At 37.8% G+C, this 18,764-nt stretch overlaps 1 protein-coding gene across 1 annotated transcript in view; it reads right to left on the minus strand.

The window, feature by feature from the left end:
* Window positions 1-8,987: 8,987 nt before the first annotated feature.
* Window positions 8,988-18,764, minus strand: part of LOC122330206 (histone-lysine N-methyltransferase 2C-like) — a 111,939-nt gene continuing 102,162 nt past the window's right edge. Inside the window, exon 34 of the mRNA XM_043227069.1 lies at window positions 8,988-9,097. Coding sequence (XP_043083004.1) covers window positions 8,988-9,097 — 110 coding nt within the window. The remainder of the gene's footprint in view (window positions 9,098-18,764) is intronic.

Below are 18,764 nucleotides of genomic sequence, written 5' to 3' on the forward strand. Positions count from 1 at the left end.
TACATGAGATAAAATTGTCTGAACATTTCTCATTTTTATATTGTCAAATGTGTCTTATTTTTCGCTCTTTTTTCTGTAGTGTGTTTGAGATCGATGGGTCTAGGAAAAAAATCAATTGGGTTTGGGAGATTGCATTGATCCTATCCAAATTCAAAGTCCTGTGGGAAAAACAGGTACAACTAAAAATAAAAGAAAAGAAAACAAATCAAACATATTTGAACATTGAATACAGATATGTTCAAAATAACTAGTACCTTCATTTTATAATTACTAAAGGTCAAAACAATTTGCCTTTGCTCTAATTCCTTAATTTCTTAGAGCTGCAGGCCACAGTCACTGCAGGATGACTGACTGATGGCACTACAAGAACATGCCACATATACAAGCTCTAACAGGAACAACTTGCTATACACAGCAGATGAAATAGTACACAAAGAGTCACCGACAAACATATCACAGCTGTATAACGTATTGCTATTCACACACACACACACACACACACACATTGATGTATTTGCTTGGTTTACAGAGGACTCTCCATAGGCTTAATACTTTTATACTGTATTCAATGAAAAAAAACAAATAGTTAAAAACATATTTTCATAAAGATGGCTATATGCAGATTTACATCAACCTAAAAACACTGTTCTGAATGTGATGTTTTATTAACAAGGTTCAGGGAGTTATCTGAGTTCAGGTATATTCAACTATATATATCCAAATCCTTCAAGACAACATATCAAATATATGGTTTATGCCCTTCAAATCTGCACATTTGTATGTCTCCTTATCTGACACACCCATTTCAGATCCTGGGCTGTATTCAACTCCACTTTAGACACTCATGAACTTCCCAAAGCACTTCCTCAGAGATCCTGCTGCCATTTTTAAAGTGCATTCCACTTTGCAATGTGAACAAAGAGAAAGTTTATATGGACAGACTCCCTCGATCTCTCGGTTTTGTGGAGAGGGAGCAAGTCTGTTTCATTTGAACACTTCACACCACTCCATAGACCACAATACAACGCCAGTATGACGCTATCACAGATCGCATTTAATTTGTTCCCCTAAACGAATTTTATATATATTTTTACTTTTTAATAGCCTAATCATACCTATATATACACATAGAATGCTACACCAAACAAATTTGTTAGGGGATAAATGCGCAAACAACAAACCAACTGTATAGCTCATTCTAAGTGATCAAGGGCTTAGGACATCCCATTGCATCCCATTCCATCCAGTTCAGCCCATTGTAAGGGTCTTTCTCCCAGGCAATGTGCATTCATGCAACATGATCAATGACAAAATATCCGAAAGTGAACAAGACGGAGGGACGTTAGGAGAGACAGACAAAAATGTGCAGTAATTTGGGGCGTGATATCCCATGACCAGGCTTGAGAAACACTGTTATAGCCCAACACCGCCTCCAATCGCATGCAACCGCAGGTAGCTTGGCCTGGGCCAAATAACAAAGATCAGATTACAGGACACACCCAAAAATGTGCATGTGTGTGTGTGTCAGGGTAATTAGGGTATGCAGCTTTTTAGCCGCCTTTTAGGTGCTCTGGTCTATGTGGGAGTATATGTAGCATGATGGTATAAGCATATTGGTCCTTTACATATGAATGTGACTGTAAACCACTGTGCAAATGGAAGTGTCATGCTTGACTTGATTTAAAATGCCACTAGTTTTATAAAAATGACTTTGTGTACATTGGAAATGAGCATTCAGATTCAGCTACTTCTAAAGAATGTAAAGGGTGTAAAGTTGTTGTAATGCACACACGCGACACACAAATAAAATTAATAAAAGCAAAACAGCCAAACAAACAAACAAACAAACAGTTCTGGGCTATAAAATCTAAGTGGATAAGACAATCTCAACATACTGACAAAAACTGCAGTCATGACATCTAGAGATGATTCAACAATGCATGAAGTGGTGCAGTTGCACACCAAGCACATTATTACTCTGATGTTGATATTACAATTAGTACATACCAAGCGCATACACAACCGCTTATACTTAAGTGCTATAATCTGGTTCCCCGTGCATCTACCAAACTGAAGGAAACACAGAAAAGACCCAGCACTCTTTTGCTCTTAAAACACGCTCAGCATTGAAAGTGCGAGGTCATTATGAAGCCTCTATGCACCAGTCTGTGTTTTCTCTAATTGCCGCGACAACAGTCAAGGCATCATCGTGGTGTGGGCCCAGGTGTCGCATACAGTGATAGTGGCTATCATATCGCCTCAGGTGGGCAAAAACTCGCAGCATCCAGCTGTCAGTCTCTGCAGCATCAAAGCACTGCCGACTGTGGTACAAGGTCTCCACAAACGCGTGACAACACCTTTAGTTTCTGTCCTGCCGGTGTCTGGAGCGCGCAGCGTATTCTTGAGGGGGAGAGACACGCAAAACCATTGTGGCTCTCTGATGCGATGGAACACAGGCTCTGCTCAACGACTGTTCCAAGCGGCGCACTCCTGACAGCCACATAATGACTGCCGTGGCTGCCGCACACCCGGCTGTACTGCGCAAAGGTTAGCTGTGGCTGAACAACTGAGGATATCTTGAGCCATAAATACAGAGTTGCCTTTTTGGATATCATTTTTTTTTTAACTCAGTGATCAATAGAACACAGGTCAGCTTGAATTCAGCTTTTTTCACAAACAAACCTTTACAAATTCAGACATGCACAGCCACACATGGAAAAACAGCTTCGAAGAAAAAATGTGTGCTAAGATAATTGTGGATTTCTTTCTGCACTGCACTGCATTTTATTTGTGTATGAGTTGTCGTGCAGAAAGCACAATGCAGTCACGATTTCTACCGTGGGGGAGACCACCAGAACCCGATTTGTACAGCCTTGTGAAAAGTGGGCCTAAGGCGTGACATGCTGTCCAGGGGGCCCAGGAAACTATACAAGGTGTTCCTTGGTATACTGCCTAAGGGGTTACAGGGGGAAATACTATCATTCCATTTTTCAGGCACAACAATATCTCTTTCTACATCAATTGTTTCCCCTCTTATGCAGCACTGATGCTATTCCTGAGACTTCTTAGAGAGGAAGATACAGAGAGAGAGAGAGAGAGAGAGAGAGAGAGAGAAAGCTTGAAAAACCTTCTTAACCCTCCTGGTTAACAAATCACCACTTTGGAGACTGTGACTGACTTAGGCCAAATAGCTAAATGTGCTAACAACATTTCTTGAGCAATCTTATCCTCTTAATTGTCATTTTCCTTTGTAGAAAATTACAAGTGAAGAAGTGAAAGGAGGGGGTCTTGTGAACTTTTAAGATGGTCTCTACTCTGTATACAAAAACAACTGGTACCATTATGCAATAATTTGTTGTTTAAAAAGAGTGGGATAATCGCAAAAACACATCTCGAATACTGGAAATGTATAACTATATTAATATTTATTTATTAGATTATCTTAGTGAAATGTTGGAAACAAAAAAACTTGGAGGTGTACAAATAAAAATACCTAAAGACAAAACTAATCATATGGAAATATTTAAATATTTATTTATTTATTATTTTTGTGTACAGCGTATGTATCTTGTGGATCACAAAGGATGATGTGTAATAATGTATAAATGTACAATATGATTATTTCTCGCCAAATGCTACCAAAGCTAAATAATTAGATATATGCTAGTAAAATTCTATAAGTGAAAATACTTTTTTTGTGTGTGTGTGTATACAGTGGGCCTTGGAATCCCAAAAGGGTTGAGAACAACAGCTACTTAATGTGTAATACTTTAATATGAAATTTTCTCATTAAATCTTTCCAGAGCTAAAATAACTTGGCCCACGCTTAGTCACATTCATTTTGTAGAACTCTATATACCAAAATATCTCATTTATGTCTGTAGAGATGTAAAGTTGTTGAAGCATAACTGAGAGTTTCATTAAGCTACCTGGCATATAAAAGAGCCATTTCTGAGCGAGCAATTGTTAGGGAAAGCATGTATATTGCATACTAGACCCTGACACACTCTTTGGCAAACAATGCATCCTTTAAATAGAATAAACAGCATTGTTAAAAGTGGAAAATTCAAAGTAAAATGCAATTGCAATATTGCAAATGCGGCACCTGGCAGTCTCCATGAATGGAAATTATTTATTCTGAATGCACAATAAAGGTCCTTTTATTTATATGGAGGGTTATTTAGCAACTCACTAGCTACATACTGCCCCTGTAATGCCTTGTGATATCCTGCAAAGCAGCCACTAAATGAATGCATCTTTTCAAGATCAAGCTGCGTGTTTTTCTTCATGAGATATGTGTGTGGTCTGTCTGCCAAGGTCGTGTTCAGTGTATTCTGCTTTAATATCTTGCAGTGCCTGTACACATTTCCTATACTGGGAACATACTCAATGCGACATGTCTTATAATATCTGCCATAACTGAAGTAGAGAGAGAGAGAGAGAGAGAGAGAGAGAGAGAGAACCAGCATCTTTCTCTTACTCTGCTCTGCACACATGAACACTTTTCTCACATTTCAATATGGACTCACATTTGTGTAAATTCTGAGAGAGTGTCTATTGAGCCCAATGAAATAAGTGTGTATGACAGGAAGAGGAAATGAGAAGCCAGGTAAATGGTTAATCACTTTATTAGCGGCTATGCTAATAACCAATTTACGCTCATGTGACACTCCAAATTAAATTGATTTAATTGGTATAAAAATGGATGAAGTATGGTGAAAGACTCTCATCTCATATTCAACTATTCTTTGAATATTCTTTGAAAAAGATCTAGAATGAATGGCAAATTAAAATAAACTGTTTAAATATACTGAGCTTTTGTGGACAGCCTCCTCACACATCTGTTAATATGCTGACACACTTTGCTTATACAAAGCACGCTTACATAATGACAGAGCAAGAGTATCTACAAACCTACAGGACACTCCTCACACTCCAAGGCCCAAACTGGCATCTACTAAAGGGAGTTAACTGAGCTAAAAACAGGAACAGATGCTAAGAACACACCTAATACAGACAGGTGGACATTATGTCACAGCAGTGTAATAGTGGATAAACACTCACTATATGCATATGTTTATTTGTGCAAACCATGAGAACTGTAGCAGAGGACAAAATATATTATTAAACTGTTGGAGAGTTCAGAAGAGATGTTATATCACTTGTAAAATTGTGGGAGAATAAACAGACACAATTGAGTTCACTGGGCTAGCATATTAATCTGTCAGAAACATCACTCAAATACACATATGCAAATGTGAACGTGAATGCTTGGCCTGTTGTATACAACAATGAAGGTTTTTTCATTAATGTATCACTTAACTGTGCAAATAAGCAAAGCTGCCCTGGAACAAAACCTGGATGAGAAGCTATACATGCATCAAATAGTTCTAGCTTTAAAACATACTTGATTCAGACTGTTGCTCTGCTATAAAATTAATAATTGAGGAGAAAAACAAAAAAATTGTTTATACAAATACCTTTTATAGTTCACATTGTAGGCCATGCTAAGAATGGTCTCTCTTGCACTTTTTTTAATATAAAGTCACTCCTACATGTTCCTTTTAATAACTAAAATGTTTCTTTGGGAAACGTGAAAATGTTTATTCTATGGCATTATCTTTATTTTGTAGGAATGCATATGTTATTTTTAAAGAGTGTTTAAGTATCAGTAAAAGTATGTTGGAGTTAGGTATATTTAGTATACTGTGCACCTGTAGTAAATTGGATGGAGTAGAATGATTAAGTGTTAAAATTAATTTTACATTGATATAAAGTATATTGAAATTGTAAAACAAGGCCATGTTATTGAATTAATCAAATGATGTATAAATTGAGTATTACAGCAAGTACATTTTTCCTCCCATAACTTCACCCAGTTTGAGATCATCCAGTCTGTGGATGTGGTCTCTGGCTTACATCCCCACTCTCTTTATGCTTCTGTTATCCAAACTGGGGCCTGATGCTTTTTTATGTGGTCTCACTCTCTGTGGCAGTGCATTGTGGGCCAATGCAAAGCTTGTAGCCCCAGGCATCCTCTGCTCTCAGGTCCACGCGCCCAGCGCCACAGATGTTCTCCGCTTGATACCGCTCTCCCGCGCGCCTCTGGAAGCGTAAGTAAGCTGAACCATCACGCCTGTTGCACCCATTGCTGACACACTATTGGCTGTGATAGGGTGACGAGTGTTGGAGCAGAGGCTGAGTAGGGCGCAGTCGACTTTAATCCTGAGAGCATGAATAATCCCGTGAAGACTTCTGAAGAGCCAGAGGTGATCCTCCTCCAAAAACTCAAAGAGAGTGACACAATTTTGCGTTTCATTTTTATAACTGCAATCGTGTTTTTAAATATCTAACAATGAAATGCAAGGAGTCTTTTGCTTTCTAAGAATAATTAAAAAAACTAACATGACTGTCATTAGTATTTTGTTGAAAGATCTACAAAAAGTGAGGTGAATTTTGCTTTCATATCAAGTCTGTTCTGATAGGATTGTGGAGAACAAAGAAAATACAAATAATAAACTGCAACTAGCTATATAATTCAGTATAGTAGGGATAGAGAAATATAAAGGCTTACAGATATTGATACTGTTAATTGTTAATTGTTAATTGTAGCAGACTGGAAACAATGAAATAATGTTATACACACAGACACACACACACACACACACACACACACACACACACACACACACACACACACACACATATATATCACTCTATCACGCTGGTTAAATTTTTTGCATTTGTACTTTGACTTTGAAAGTCCTATGATGTAACAACAGGAATGTTGCTGAGCTGCTTTCATTTGAATGCAGGTTGGATTAGCAGTGACAGGTTCTGTTTAGAGCTATTTCCTCATCCCTCTTCTCCCCAATGGTCCGTTTATAATGTCTCTCACCTGATGAGAATGAAATCTAGTGACCCCTCATCAACTTCTGCTGGAAATACTTCAGTTTCTCTCTCACACACCTTCTCTTTGAACTCTAATCATTCAGACATGATAAATGGAGCAGATACATCAGTTGATCCACTCTCAGGTCAACATATTACTTTTTATTTTTCTCTGACAGAAATAGCTGAGATCAGGCAGAAGAGCTGAGAAAAACTACAGAGACAGACAGCAGTTGAGGAAGAATGGCAGAAAACAAACAGGCAGAAACAAACAAAAGAGAGAGAGGGTGGCAGGAGTTTTAATAGGAACAAAAGCAGTCAGGAAGAACATGAGAGTGTTAATGACAGATGAAGGGGTGTATATTAATAATGGAGGAGTGGAGTGGAATAGAGTTTTACTAATTCAGTACTGCTCGCTCCTCTTTATCTCTCTCACACCTTCATACTAGAGTAACAGGGCCTGAACAAGTTATTCAGAACTGGATTTTTCAGATATTCTAAAGAATTTCTGCTTGCTGCTATTATTTGAAGATGATTTGAGTTTTGGCAAACTGATGTCAAATCAAGCCGAAATGTATTCGCTTAGCACTTTTACAAGTGGTATAGCCATATCCAAGTATTGTCAGTAAGAAATAATATAATTTAGACCATACAAGCAATCAAGCAATAAATGAATCAAATGAATATGGTTTGGTCCCAAACTAATTCACAACGAATCATCTCCCACAGCCAGTTTCACTGATCAACCAATTACATTTTTTCAATTGGCTAAGGTTTGTGATTAACTGGTTTGGTGTAAAAAAATCATGCATATGTATGCATATGCAGACCAAACTTTATTACATAAAGTACTTGATGATCTAAAAACAGTTAGCTAAATACTATATATCGCTTTTGCATGAGTGTACTGTATTTATGTGAATTAAATTATGTGATATTTTGCTTAAATAAGTAACAGCACACATTTCGTCGCGATTTTGTGGTCTCCTTCATTTACCAAAGAAACAATTTTAAAGTTTAACTCAAGCATGAGTAACTGCTGCTCCTGCAGCTTAACTTGTAGAGCATCAAGCCAAGGTCATGAGTTTGATTATGTGATAGTAATAGTGATGTTTGACTTCCATCTTGACCTCCAGTTGCTGCAGGTATTCTGTGTTAATTTAACAGCTAGTTAGTCCTTTGTTCTGTTTATTGTAATGTGCTCCACTGACCTGCAATGCTGTGTCTGGCTGTTGTTTAACTCTAGTGCGCTGGTTCATGAAACCACTGGTGCCCAAGCAATCATGTTATTCTCATAGTCTTGATTGGTGAAACAAATTGAATGCAAATGAAACTCAAAAAGAAAGAAAGGGTGTTTGAAAATGGAATCAAAGGTGCAAAAGAGAGCCCATCTGTGAGTGATTGATAGCAAAGAGTTTAAGCGTGAGTTTCTACAGAGCCACGTTCTCATACAGCTGCCTTTGCTCATTGGCAGTCGAGCATAACTCACATTGGCTGTGATGTCGGCCGATATGTCAGAGAGTCATCTCAACCCATCCACCGCCCGCTTTTTCTGCTGCTTTCTGTCAATCCATCACGGGTCCAGCCACACACACCTGCCACCTCCGGCATGCTGTAGCTGCAGGCCACAACTGCCTCACCGGTGACTGCTAGTGCACTATGAAGGAGCCTCATTTCCTGTCAGATGTTGAGTGGGTGCTGCAGCAGCATTTGCCATGTAGAGTCTCAGGCGGCATTGTTTGTGTGAACATAAGTTGGATCATTGCACTTAAAAGCAACGTCTGTGCGCGGTGTGCAAATTCTACTCTGCAGGTTCACAGCAACTATAAGAAGCAATTTGTCTCTATGGCTCCTCACACTTCCTGCTAATAAAAAAAAAAAAAGAGCTCAGCAAGCCATTTTAGACACGTTGTCGTTATAATTAAAGGTCTGTGACAGACGTCACAAATACAGCTGTCCGTTTGAAATGTCACGCTTTTCAGTAACTGGGTTAACGGCACATTTTCCTCAGAGGTGAGACATGTTTTGTCCCAACGCCCAGGAAGACCCGACTAAGAGTCTTCATGAATAAAAACAAGGGTTTTAACCCTGCCAGCTTAGCTCTGGCCTTTAGACAGAGATTCCTCCACCAAAATAAAAGAAGTGCACATTGTAGACGTCTCCAGTCTGTTCGAGGACTGAGTCTGGTCATGGTACTCATGCAGTCCTGGAAAACAGAATACACAGGCGTTACATAGGATTATTGAAGCCACCGTAGTATAAAGACAATGGTGGGAGTTGATACATCGAGAGAGATATGCGTGGAGTGACAGCTATGGCAGGCGATGGAGCGCAGAGATAGGAGGAATTAGTTCGTTACAAGGCCGCAACAACAGCTATTGTCTGCGTAAACATCAACAAGAGCTCAGCGTTCCCCAACTTGTGGATTTGACGGGCCGAGATTGAGATGATGATGCGCCGTGGCTCATTGTTTGTTAAATGCTATTAACCGCGCATACTGACGCATAAAGTACGAGCTGATGTAAATGACAATTCCGCTGTCATAATCCACACGCTGATGGGAAACCTTACAGCAGCCTTGTGTCTTAACAACAGATTACTTCCTGAGCCTGGCTCTTTCACCTCTTCCCAAAGACTGATGCCACAGGATTTCTGCTTCTTTATACATCTGCTGATGTTCATTCTCCTCTTTCATTCTTCCATTGATCCTTCCACAGCATTCAGGTTCTGCCAACGGTTCATGCCCCGCAGGGGTCCACAAAACCCATTATCAGGTAGAGCACCCACCTCCATGCTCTTTAACTCAAAGATATTTGATTTTTTTTAGGTGTGTGTATAGTAGTGAGCGCAAAGTGCATACATGTGTCTTTCTTTAACCTTCATGGGGATTTTAAACCTTTTTTTAATAATACAAATTGCTATAGCAATAATAACAATAAAAGTTTACATTTCACGTTGAGTAAGTTTGTATCACAGTCAAATTAATATGTGAAAAAAAAATATTTTAGACACATAATTGCTACATTAAATTATCGATCATTTACTATAACAGAGACCCCCGTAACAAAGCAGGTTAATCAGTACACCACTTTGGGAATTCACATTGCAGTCATTTGCAACTGGGGCTTTATTCAATCAAACAAACCTTAAGTAGTTCAGTCCAAATGAATCTGCTAGCTAAATGATAACCAAAGGAAAGACACTTGAAATATGCACACATGCCAATTAAGTGAGTAAACACAACAAGACAACATGCGCCCAGTGCATTGGACATGCTGTGGTTTTGGTAAGCTGTACATTCTGTTTGTTTGAGGGCATGTGTGTAGTGCGGTACCTTTCACCAGGCTGTGCAAGTACAGTGTGTGTATGTGGCTGGCGGCAAGGTTTGTGTTGGATATCTGCCACCCCAGATAATTCACTCTATTGGGCTTTTCAGCAGACACTGGATGGGCCATGGGGAATCAAGCCAGAACATCAAAACTGAGTTGCACTGGCTTACATTCCAGTATTTCAGGAACTCTCATTCATATTGAGATAAAGTAGTCCCTGATTTAAAGTGACTATTTATACTTTATCAGACAAACGCATTATGGCTTATATATTTCAATATATCAATAAAAAGTAAGAACAGATTCCTTGTATAGGAGGTGGAGCAGAAGTATATGATCATTACAATGTTTATGTGGCATGCTGGTCTTGCCTCCTCTTTGGCTTTGAAACCCAAAGTAGCAGTTCCTGTGACCCAGCCTGAGGGCAGCAATGCATTGTGGGAGTCAGGTACTTATAACAGCATATCTGTTTTTCAGTAGAACAGACATAACATTGAAATATTTAATATTCAGAAATGTGCACTGCTCAAAATGGCCTTTAAATTTCTATTTATTTAATGAATTTGAAGTGTGGCAGAAGACTTAATGCAGAACTATCAATTTTTTAATTGAAATAGAATGACTTTTTTTTTAATTTAATTATCTGTGTTGTCATATAAACAGCATATGATGGATTTTCTTTTATAACAGCGATAGAATCGTGTTTAAAATATTTTTAACTCACTTTCAAAAATTCAAACGTGTATATTAATTATATTACACTGTTTTTATAAGTTATTATTTTTATGCCCTGTGATAAAAAGAATGCTTAATTTCACACAACTATTTTTGCAAGAAAATTAAGTTATTAGAAGTCAAGAAAATTCATTATTATTTATTTTTGTCATGAGACATTTATGTTTTTAACTTTAATTGAATACCCTGTGAAGCATGTGGCCAATTCAAGTTGATTTGAACTTATGAGCTGAAATTCTAAAGTTAATGCACATAAAATACCCATTATTATCAAAAACAAAAGAGAACTAAAACATCTCCAACTTAAGTGCAAATAAGAAAAGAAAAAGATATTTTCTGTTAAAAGATTACAAAAAGAGGTGAATGTGCGCAAACAAGCGTATACACGTTATGGTGCGGTTGTGTGTATGTGATTTACTATGCATGAGCATGTGTCCCTCATGACATCAAAAGACAGAGACAGAGATGAAGAATGTGTCTCTATGTGTGTATGTGTGCGTTTGATGGCACTTGAAGTCGGGTTCTGTCCCCACGTTGCCGTTTCCTGAGGGCTCGGACTCAGAGTGTTGTCACCTTGGAGTATTCCGGGGCCTGTGAAGCGCTCCAGTCCTCTCTGTGAGAATGTCACGCCCCGCCCAGGGCAGTTTTGACAAACAGAGTATATATTGATACATGATAAAGTATGCTAGAAATCACCCCACTGCTAAAGGCTACTATAGTTTTAATATCATCATTTGAATTAACAAGCATTCTGTGCAGGAATAATGAGTCTTCATTATTCAAAACATCATCCTTAGCCGCAGAGCTCTCGGGCTATTACGGCATGAGAACTTAATGAAGAGAAGATAAAGAAGGTTGAGATAAAAGTTTCAATGGCCTCACTCAGTAACCAGAATTAAATTTTAATGCAGGGTGGGAGGTGATGGATGGGCACACTAGAGCTAAAGCCTGCTGAGGTGGAGGCCATCTGATGACCAAGCACAGGAGCTGACATATAGATCCTGTCTATGCCAGCCTTTAGATTTGGGTTTTACAATGGAACGTTATCAATCTAAGTGATGAGATTAACAAAACATACTATGCTTAGCGATTCTACCCCAAATAAATAAATACAATTAATATAATAATAATTTGTATGTACTTTATTTGAAACGCATATAAAATGTCCATCTGTTTGGATTGTTAGTTTTACCATACACAAAAGCAATAAACGCAGCAAATGCGATAAGCATTCGCTTACAAATTTAACAAACATGATTTCTGTACTCCGAACAAAAAAAGGAATAGTGTGACTATTTGAATCTATTAGATTCTATTTCAGAAAATAATACATCTTGAATTATACATGGGTGGAACACAGAAGCACACATTTTCAAGATTGTATTGGTTACTGCTTAATGGAAGTCAATTAGGACTTGGTCTGTTAAGCTCCAAAATGACAAAAGCGCCATACAAGTAGCCTATAATCTGAAATGTAAGTCATTATTCACAGATAATATTCCCCTGTGCCGTAGCTCTGAAAAGAAGTCACGCAGAGTACAAAATTGTCGAGCTGACATACTTTGCAATAACAGCATACAGGTCTGGAACAACATGACGTGACTGCATTTAAAAAAGCATTTGTGTGTGCATGTTTGAATGTGTTTTTTTTTTCTCAGGGTTTCAGACTTGAGTGTGTTTGCCTGCTCAAGCATTGTGAGAAGCCCGCTGGAGGACATCTTTGTGAATGGAGACATCTGATGAATGAACGGGTCTGGTGAACAATCTGCACTCTGCAAGCATAAAGCATTGGGTCTTGTTGAGAGAGATTCACAAATCTACACATCTCTGACTCTTAAGTCACCATAGAAACCCTCTAGCCTGCAGATGCAGACTTGGACGAGTGTGACACTTCCTGTGTGTGTTTCAATGCTTGAGGAGAACTGTGAGTTCAATGTATCCAACACGCAATCATGTGGAGTAGGCTGTTTACATGACTTTACTAGCCTCCAGGGATACAATCACTGTGTAAACTAACAAGAGAGAGTCTGTGGATAGTAAATTAAAGCAATAAGCCACGGGAGGTTAAAAGGTTACAGTGGTTTTACCACGGTTAAGGGATGTTGTTAGGCACAACTTGAAGGAACCAACGCTCAATAAATAATTAGATTTGTTAATTTGTTAAACACCCACGATAAACAATTCTTTTGCCAAATTATTTACATCATTAACTGTAGGCTATTTACAAAAAAAAAAAAAAAAAAAAAAGGCAAAAACAAAACAAAAAAACCCCTCAACTGATCTGGAGACACAAGTGTGTATATTACCTATAGTTTCAGTGAACGAGGAATCATTTATTTTGGGCAGACTTAAGAGCAGGGGAAAAATAATGCTAATTGTCATATAACTTGTAAGTTTATATTGGGGATATAAGGAGATGTTTTTAGCGAATCAGTGTGCTGTATTCAGGTCACATGACAAAGCTGCTTTTATTTTGAAAGACATATTTTGAGGAGTTTGCTTGCTGACTAAAAGTGATCAAGTATGAATAATTGTGACAAACTTTATGAACCTGCGATATTTTTTATAGGACATACAAGGAAAATAAAAGCTGAATTGTTTTCACTTGCAAAAAGCAGCACGTCACAATGATGAGGGAAAAGCACTGTGTATTCCGTGTAATCACATGCATACAGTCTATGATCCCAACAACAAAACTTGTCAGGTCATTTGTCTTTTGAGGAGATTACAAAGATTAAATGAGGGTTTTTTTTTAACTCTAACATGAAATGTGGGATGATTTGCTTTTGCCAAAAAATTACCGTTGGAGTGATCTGCTTTTGCTATTAAACAAACTATTAATATGTAAAAAAATACTTTTTTGTAAATTTAGTAAATTTTATGTATTTGTTATTATTAGTAATCATTACTTAATGAAAACAGCCTAAGTGTAGTTTTATTTATATTATTTATAAAAAAAAATAAAGTTTTAGCATTTTTTTTAAATGAACTCTTGTCTGTGTGTGTATATATTATTATTATTATTATTATTATTAGCCTTTATACTGGCAATAAAACATTAACCAGACAACATTGTTTGACTTTCTTTTATGACTTCTTTCACACACGAACACAGTCTGAGTTTTTAAAAATGTAAGAATTTATTTTTCCAAGCAAAACTTCCGGCAATTAGATTATTATTTCAAAACTAGAAATACTTTTTTACAAAAACCCATAGATCTGCTTCAGAGGGCATGTGATAACCCCCTGGAGGCATATAGGTTAGTTAAACGACAAAGTACTAGCAGAGATATATACAATTTACGGAGTTTCAAAATCATGGCCACCATTCATCAGCATTACCAAGCTTGGAAAGATACATTTAAAAAAAAACAAAAAACGGACTGTGCTTGTCTGAAAGAAAAAAAGCATATACACATAGGATGGCTTGGGGGTGAGTAAAGTATGGCTCAAATGTCATTTTTGAATTAGTAAAGAAATACTTTACCCAAAAGTTCTGTCATCATGTAGTCACCCTCAAGTAGTTTTAAACCTGTATGATTTTTTTTTCTTTGTTCTGCCAACACAAAGGGAAGATATTTTGAAAAAAAATTTTTTCTTCTTCTATGGAAGTCCATGGTGACCCAAAATGGTGGCCTGGTTACAAACTTTTTTTCAAAAACCTTTTTCTTCCCTTGTGTTCGGCAGAACAAAGAAATTCATACAGGTTTGGAACTACTTTAGGGTGACTATATGATGATAGAATTTTCATTTTTGTTCCTTTAACATTTACACTCTTGCTAAAAAAACCCTTTCCATTCTTAAGTTGCCAGGTATACATTTCTAGTACAATGCACATTAGCAAAAGGTTCTATTTTAATTTTTATTTGTTTATACACACTTTGGGCAGCCACGGGACATTATAAAAATAACCCAAAAAGACGCAACCCATGCACTCTAATTTTTCCTGCGACTTCATTTTCAAAATACCCAAACTATGTGGGAAAACCGTGACCCTGGTAAATACTGGTATGACACAAATAACCTTCCGTTAGGGCATCCATACAATATATATGAATTTATCCTTGGTTAGCAGTAAATACCTGTTTTCAAAAGGAGCAGCAGTAAATACAAGAGCCGTAAATCAAGCTACTCAATATTGCATTCAGCTTCGCAAATGTATCGCCTGTGTTACTGAACACAATGTTGCGTAGCTTGTCAGTGATCTAAGGCTCTCTGTATTAACTGTCACTCCATTTGAAAACAGGTGATTTACCACTAATCAAGGAACTGGCTTTAATGACCAGACGTGCATGAATATATTGTAAAAATTTGCCAATATATATATATATATATAAGACAAGAGCCAGGAGCAGGATCAACCAAATACTCTAGGTAATGTCTGGTTTTCCTAATATGAAAGAACAAAATTCTGCAGAGCTAGGCCATGGAGATTTGCTCTGTGTACATGAGATGATTTGTTTATTGTTTTTTTTTTGTGATAATTCTTGGTGTAATAAACAAGATGTTTGTTGACAGGAGAAAGCATCAGCGGTCTCAGGTTTTTACAAGTGCTTCCCTGTTGTTCAGGTAATCGGCCCAGTAAAGCCACCGCGTCTGTGTTTGCTTTAGAAAATGACTTACACCTTGTCACCATACATCAAGCCGCCATACATGTGCTGCCAATGTGCATTTCAGTATATAAAATGCTTATGTTGGGCTGTATAATCTTTTTAAAATAACCAATTAATGCCTCTACTAGCACAATAAAGTTGGACATCAAACTCAGGTGCTCCATGGAAAAAGTAAATATCATTTGAGTGTGTTTAGCTCAGCGGTTTTATGGCTCTAAGCAGAGTGAATTTCACACTTCAAAGAGTGAGTTTGGTTTTCTACACTCCCATAAAGGATCTCCCTTCATAACACCAGTCTGTTTATGATGGTCATATAACCATAATTAAACAGAGACATGTGTTTCCTTGCGTTGCCTGGAACAGTGATGACTATGCAAACAGGAAAGGTGCTCTCTCTCTTGATTTCTTGCACTCTCTGACATTTTTAAAATGTTTTTTCAGAGTGAGCTGTCTTCAGTAAAGAGCATATTACACTTTTTTATTTTCACCAAAATTTTCACGTTCATTCATGATGGCCCGCAGAGAGATATAGAGAGAGATAAAGACAGGATGCCCCTGTGATTCATGTGTATTCGCTGCTTGACCCTGTTAGTAAGACAAACTATACTTTAGATTATGAAAAGTTGCAGGGATTTTGATTCCTAAAATTTATGATAGTTGAAGAAACACCAATTCATAATGTAAAGCCAAAACATGTACCTAGTAACAAGCTTATTGAGTTATTACTGGTCAACATCAGCATATGGTAGCCTGGCACAGAAACATATACCATATTGGCAAAGTGTAATCTTAAGGAATTTACAGCATCATGAACGCCAACTTTACTGATTACTTCAGCTTCTATAATTCGCCCCATTGCATCATTTCAGTGGGATTTATAGTCTTGGTCCACATGGCTGAAGAGTGCCGCCACTTCTGAATCTGAACGACCTCACAGTAAACATTCACAAGCCCCAACCAGAAGAAACGATAAAACAGCTCACTAATCATTTCAATCCACGGCATGGCTACAAACCTGACATAACCTGATTTGTTTTGTTTCTTGCTTGCTTTTGTTTCACCTTTTCTCACCTGACCACTCATTTTGAATGACGTCCTACAACAGCTGGTGCCAATCAAACTTTTAACCTTCTCAAGGTCACTTTTTTTTTTTCAAACTCTTAACCAGATTTTCTCATTTCTGAAATGCAATGACAAGCTGTTATTGAGGTTCTGATACAATGAATGGTTGATTTGGTTAGTTTTGGAATCAGCTGACACCCACAGGCTTCTGTACAGGTATTTGATTTACGAAAAGGAGGAGTGCTGGCACAGAGCAGTGTCTCCAGAGAGAATCTTTCCACTGATTTCCTTGAAATCATAAACAGCTGTTGTTTAACTAGATCGGATCAGTGTCACACGGCTCCAGGCCAGAACAGGAGCCACAGCAGTCCTGATCATGCAGTCTGTCATCTCAATATATCTTGTACCTTCACTGTCCTTTTCTCTCTTGTGCAGTTTAATGTTCACTATATGACCCATAAAAGTAAATAAAAATGACACTTTTGGTAAAATTGTGTGTGTGTGTATTTGTTTATGGTACCTTGTGTGAACGAAAGTGTCCTCACAAGAGCAGATGTTATCCAAAAGTTTAACCATGCAAGCAGGTCTTCTTTAAGGGGAAGGTTTAGGGTTAGGGTTTGCTCAGTATAAAAGTAAAATAAATCTATGGAAACCACTAGATACACCCAAACTACACCCAACTAGATACACTCTTCTTGCAGTCCCTAAACTCAATATACTGCTTTAGATAGAAATGGAGTAGAACCAGGCCTTACAGCCAGGACCATTCTTGCCTTTGGATGGTAATTTATAGCTCTGAGAAGAACCCTACACTTGAGTGTGGTCCAAATCATTAAACCTTACCACAATAAATTCTTGTTTGGACCAACCACCTCCTGGGGGCAAATCCAAAAAAGGCAATCTGAAAAGTAGCTTCAGTTGAAAGAGCAGGTGTCCTATATTATCATTAAAGTCTTTTAGACATAACACTGGCAACAGAACACAGATGCACAAAATCTGATGAATCCTCCCAGTGTATTTTAGGTAACTATATGTGAAAGTTGTTAATAGTAACAAGTTATTTTACATGGATGCCATTGTACTGGAAACATTTTCTTAAATACTATGAGGTGGGACAGATGAAGTCCTATGGAAAAAAGAGTTTGGGTTCTTTTGTAGTGTATTATATAGTACAGTGAAATGTTCCTGTCCTTTAGTAAAAGAGATGGCAGAGAAAATTGTAGCACGCCAGTCCTCTAGTCTGGCCTTCAGCGTCAGTGGAGTCTGAACTTTAAATATCAAACAAAGCCGCTTTTACTGCAACTGTCTGTTACTGTCTGACAAAGACCACAGACCCAAGTACAGATCTACAGGGCTCAGACTGAACGCATGAATGCACAGGGATGAACATGGGGAACTAGGTGTTTTCTTGTGAGCGAGTGTGTGATGTAAGAATTCTGCGAGTTGTGTAATATATGTATGTTTGATCTGTTCATACACACATTACAAAAACTAAAACTACAAACAAAATTCCAAGTTTCTTTTGACATTATTTCAGAAAATAGCTACTATAGAAAATGGTGTAGATCTGGCCGTACAATGTGTTTCTGTTTCTTGTCAAATTGTGCTATATGTCACAAATGAGATTTGCCAAAGCAAATCAATGGCCATTTATTTCTTACTAGGGCTGGGATATATATATATATATATTGCACATCGCATCAATAAAGCTGGTTCTTTGATTAGCAGTGAATCTCTATCAGTTGTTTTCAAATGAAGCACCAGTTTTGCGGCGCCGTAGATCGCTGAAAAGCTACGCAATATCGTGTTCAGTTTCGCAAATAATTCATTGGCTTCACGTCTCTGGACTGTGTTATTATTGTTTTTGTCTCGTGCCACGTGCTCTGTGTGCGCTGCCTTCCCTACATGTTAATTGTATTATTGTCTTCAGCCGTGTCGTGTTAATTTAGTCAATTTCCTCGTGTATTTAGTCCTGTGTGTTTTGAGTTCACGTTGTCCGATCGTCGATGTCCCTACGCGATTTTTGTCCTGCCTGCCTGTCCTGCCTGCCTTTGTATATTTATTTTTTCCCGTTTGGATTAAATCCGTTTAAGTTTATTTCGAGTCTCGAGTGCTCTTTCGCCGCACACCTTCA

Source organism: Puntigrus tetrazona, chromosome 24 (genome assembly GCF_018831695.1).
Source record: "Puntigrus tetrazona isolate hp1 chromosome 24, ASM1883169v1, whole genome shotgun sequence".
Taxonomy (NCBI): domain Eukaryota; kingdom Metazoa; phylum Chordata; class Actinopteri; order Cypriniformes; family Cyprinidae; genus Puntigrus; species Puntigrus tetrazona.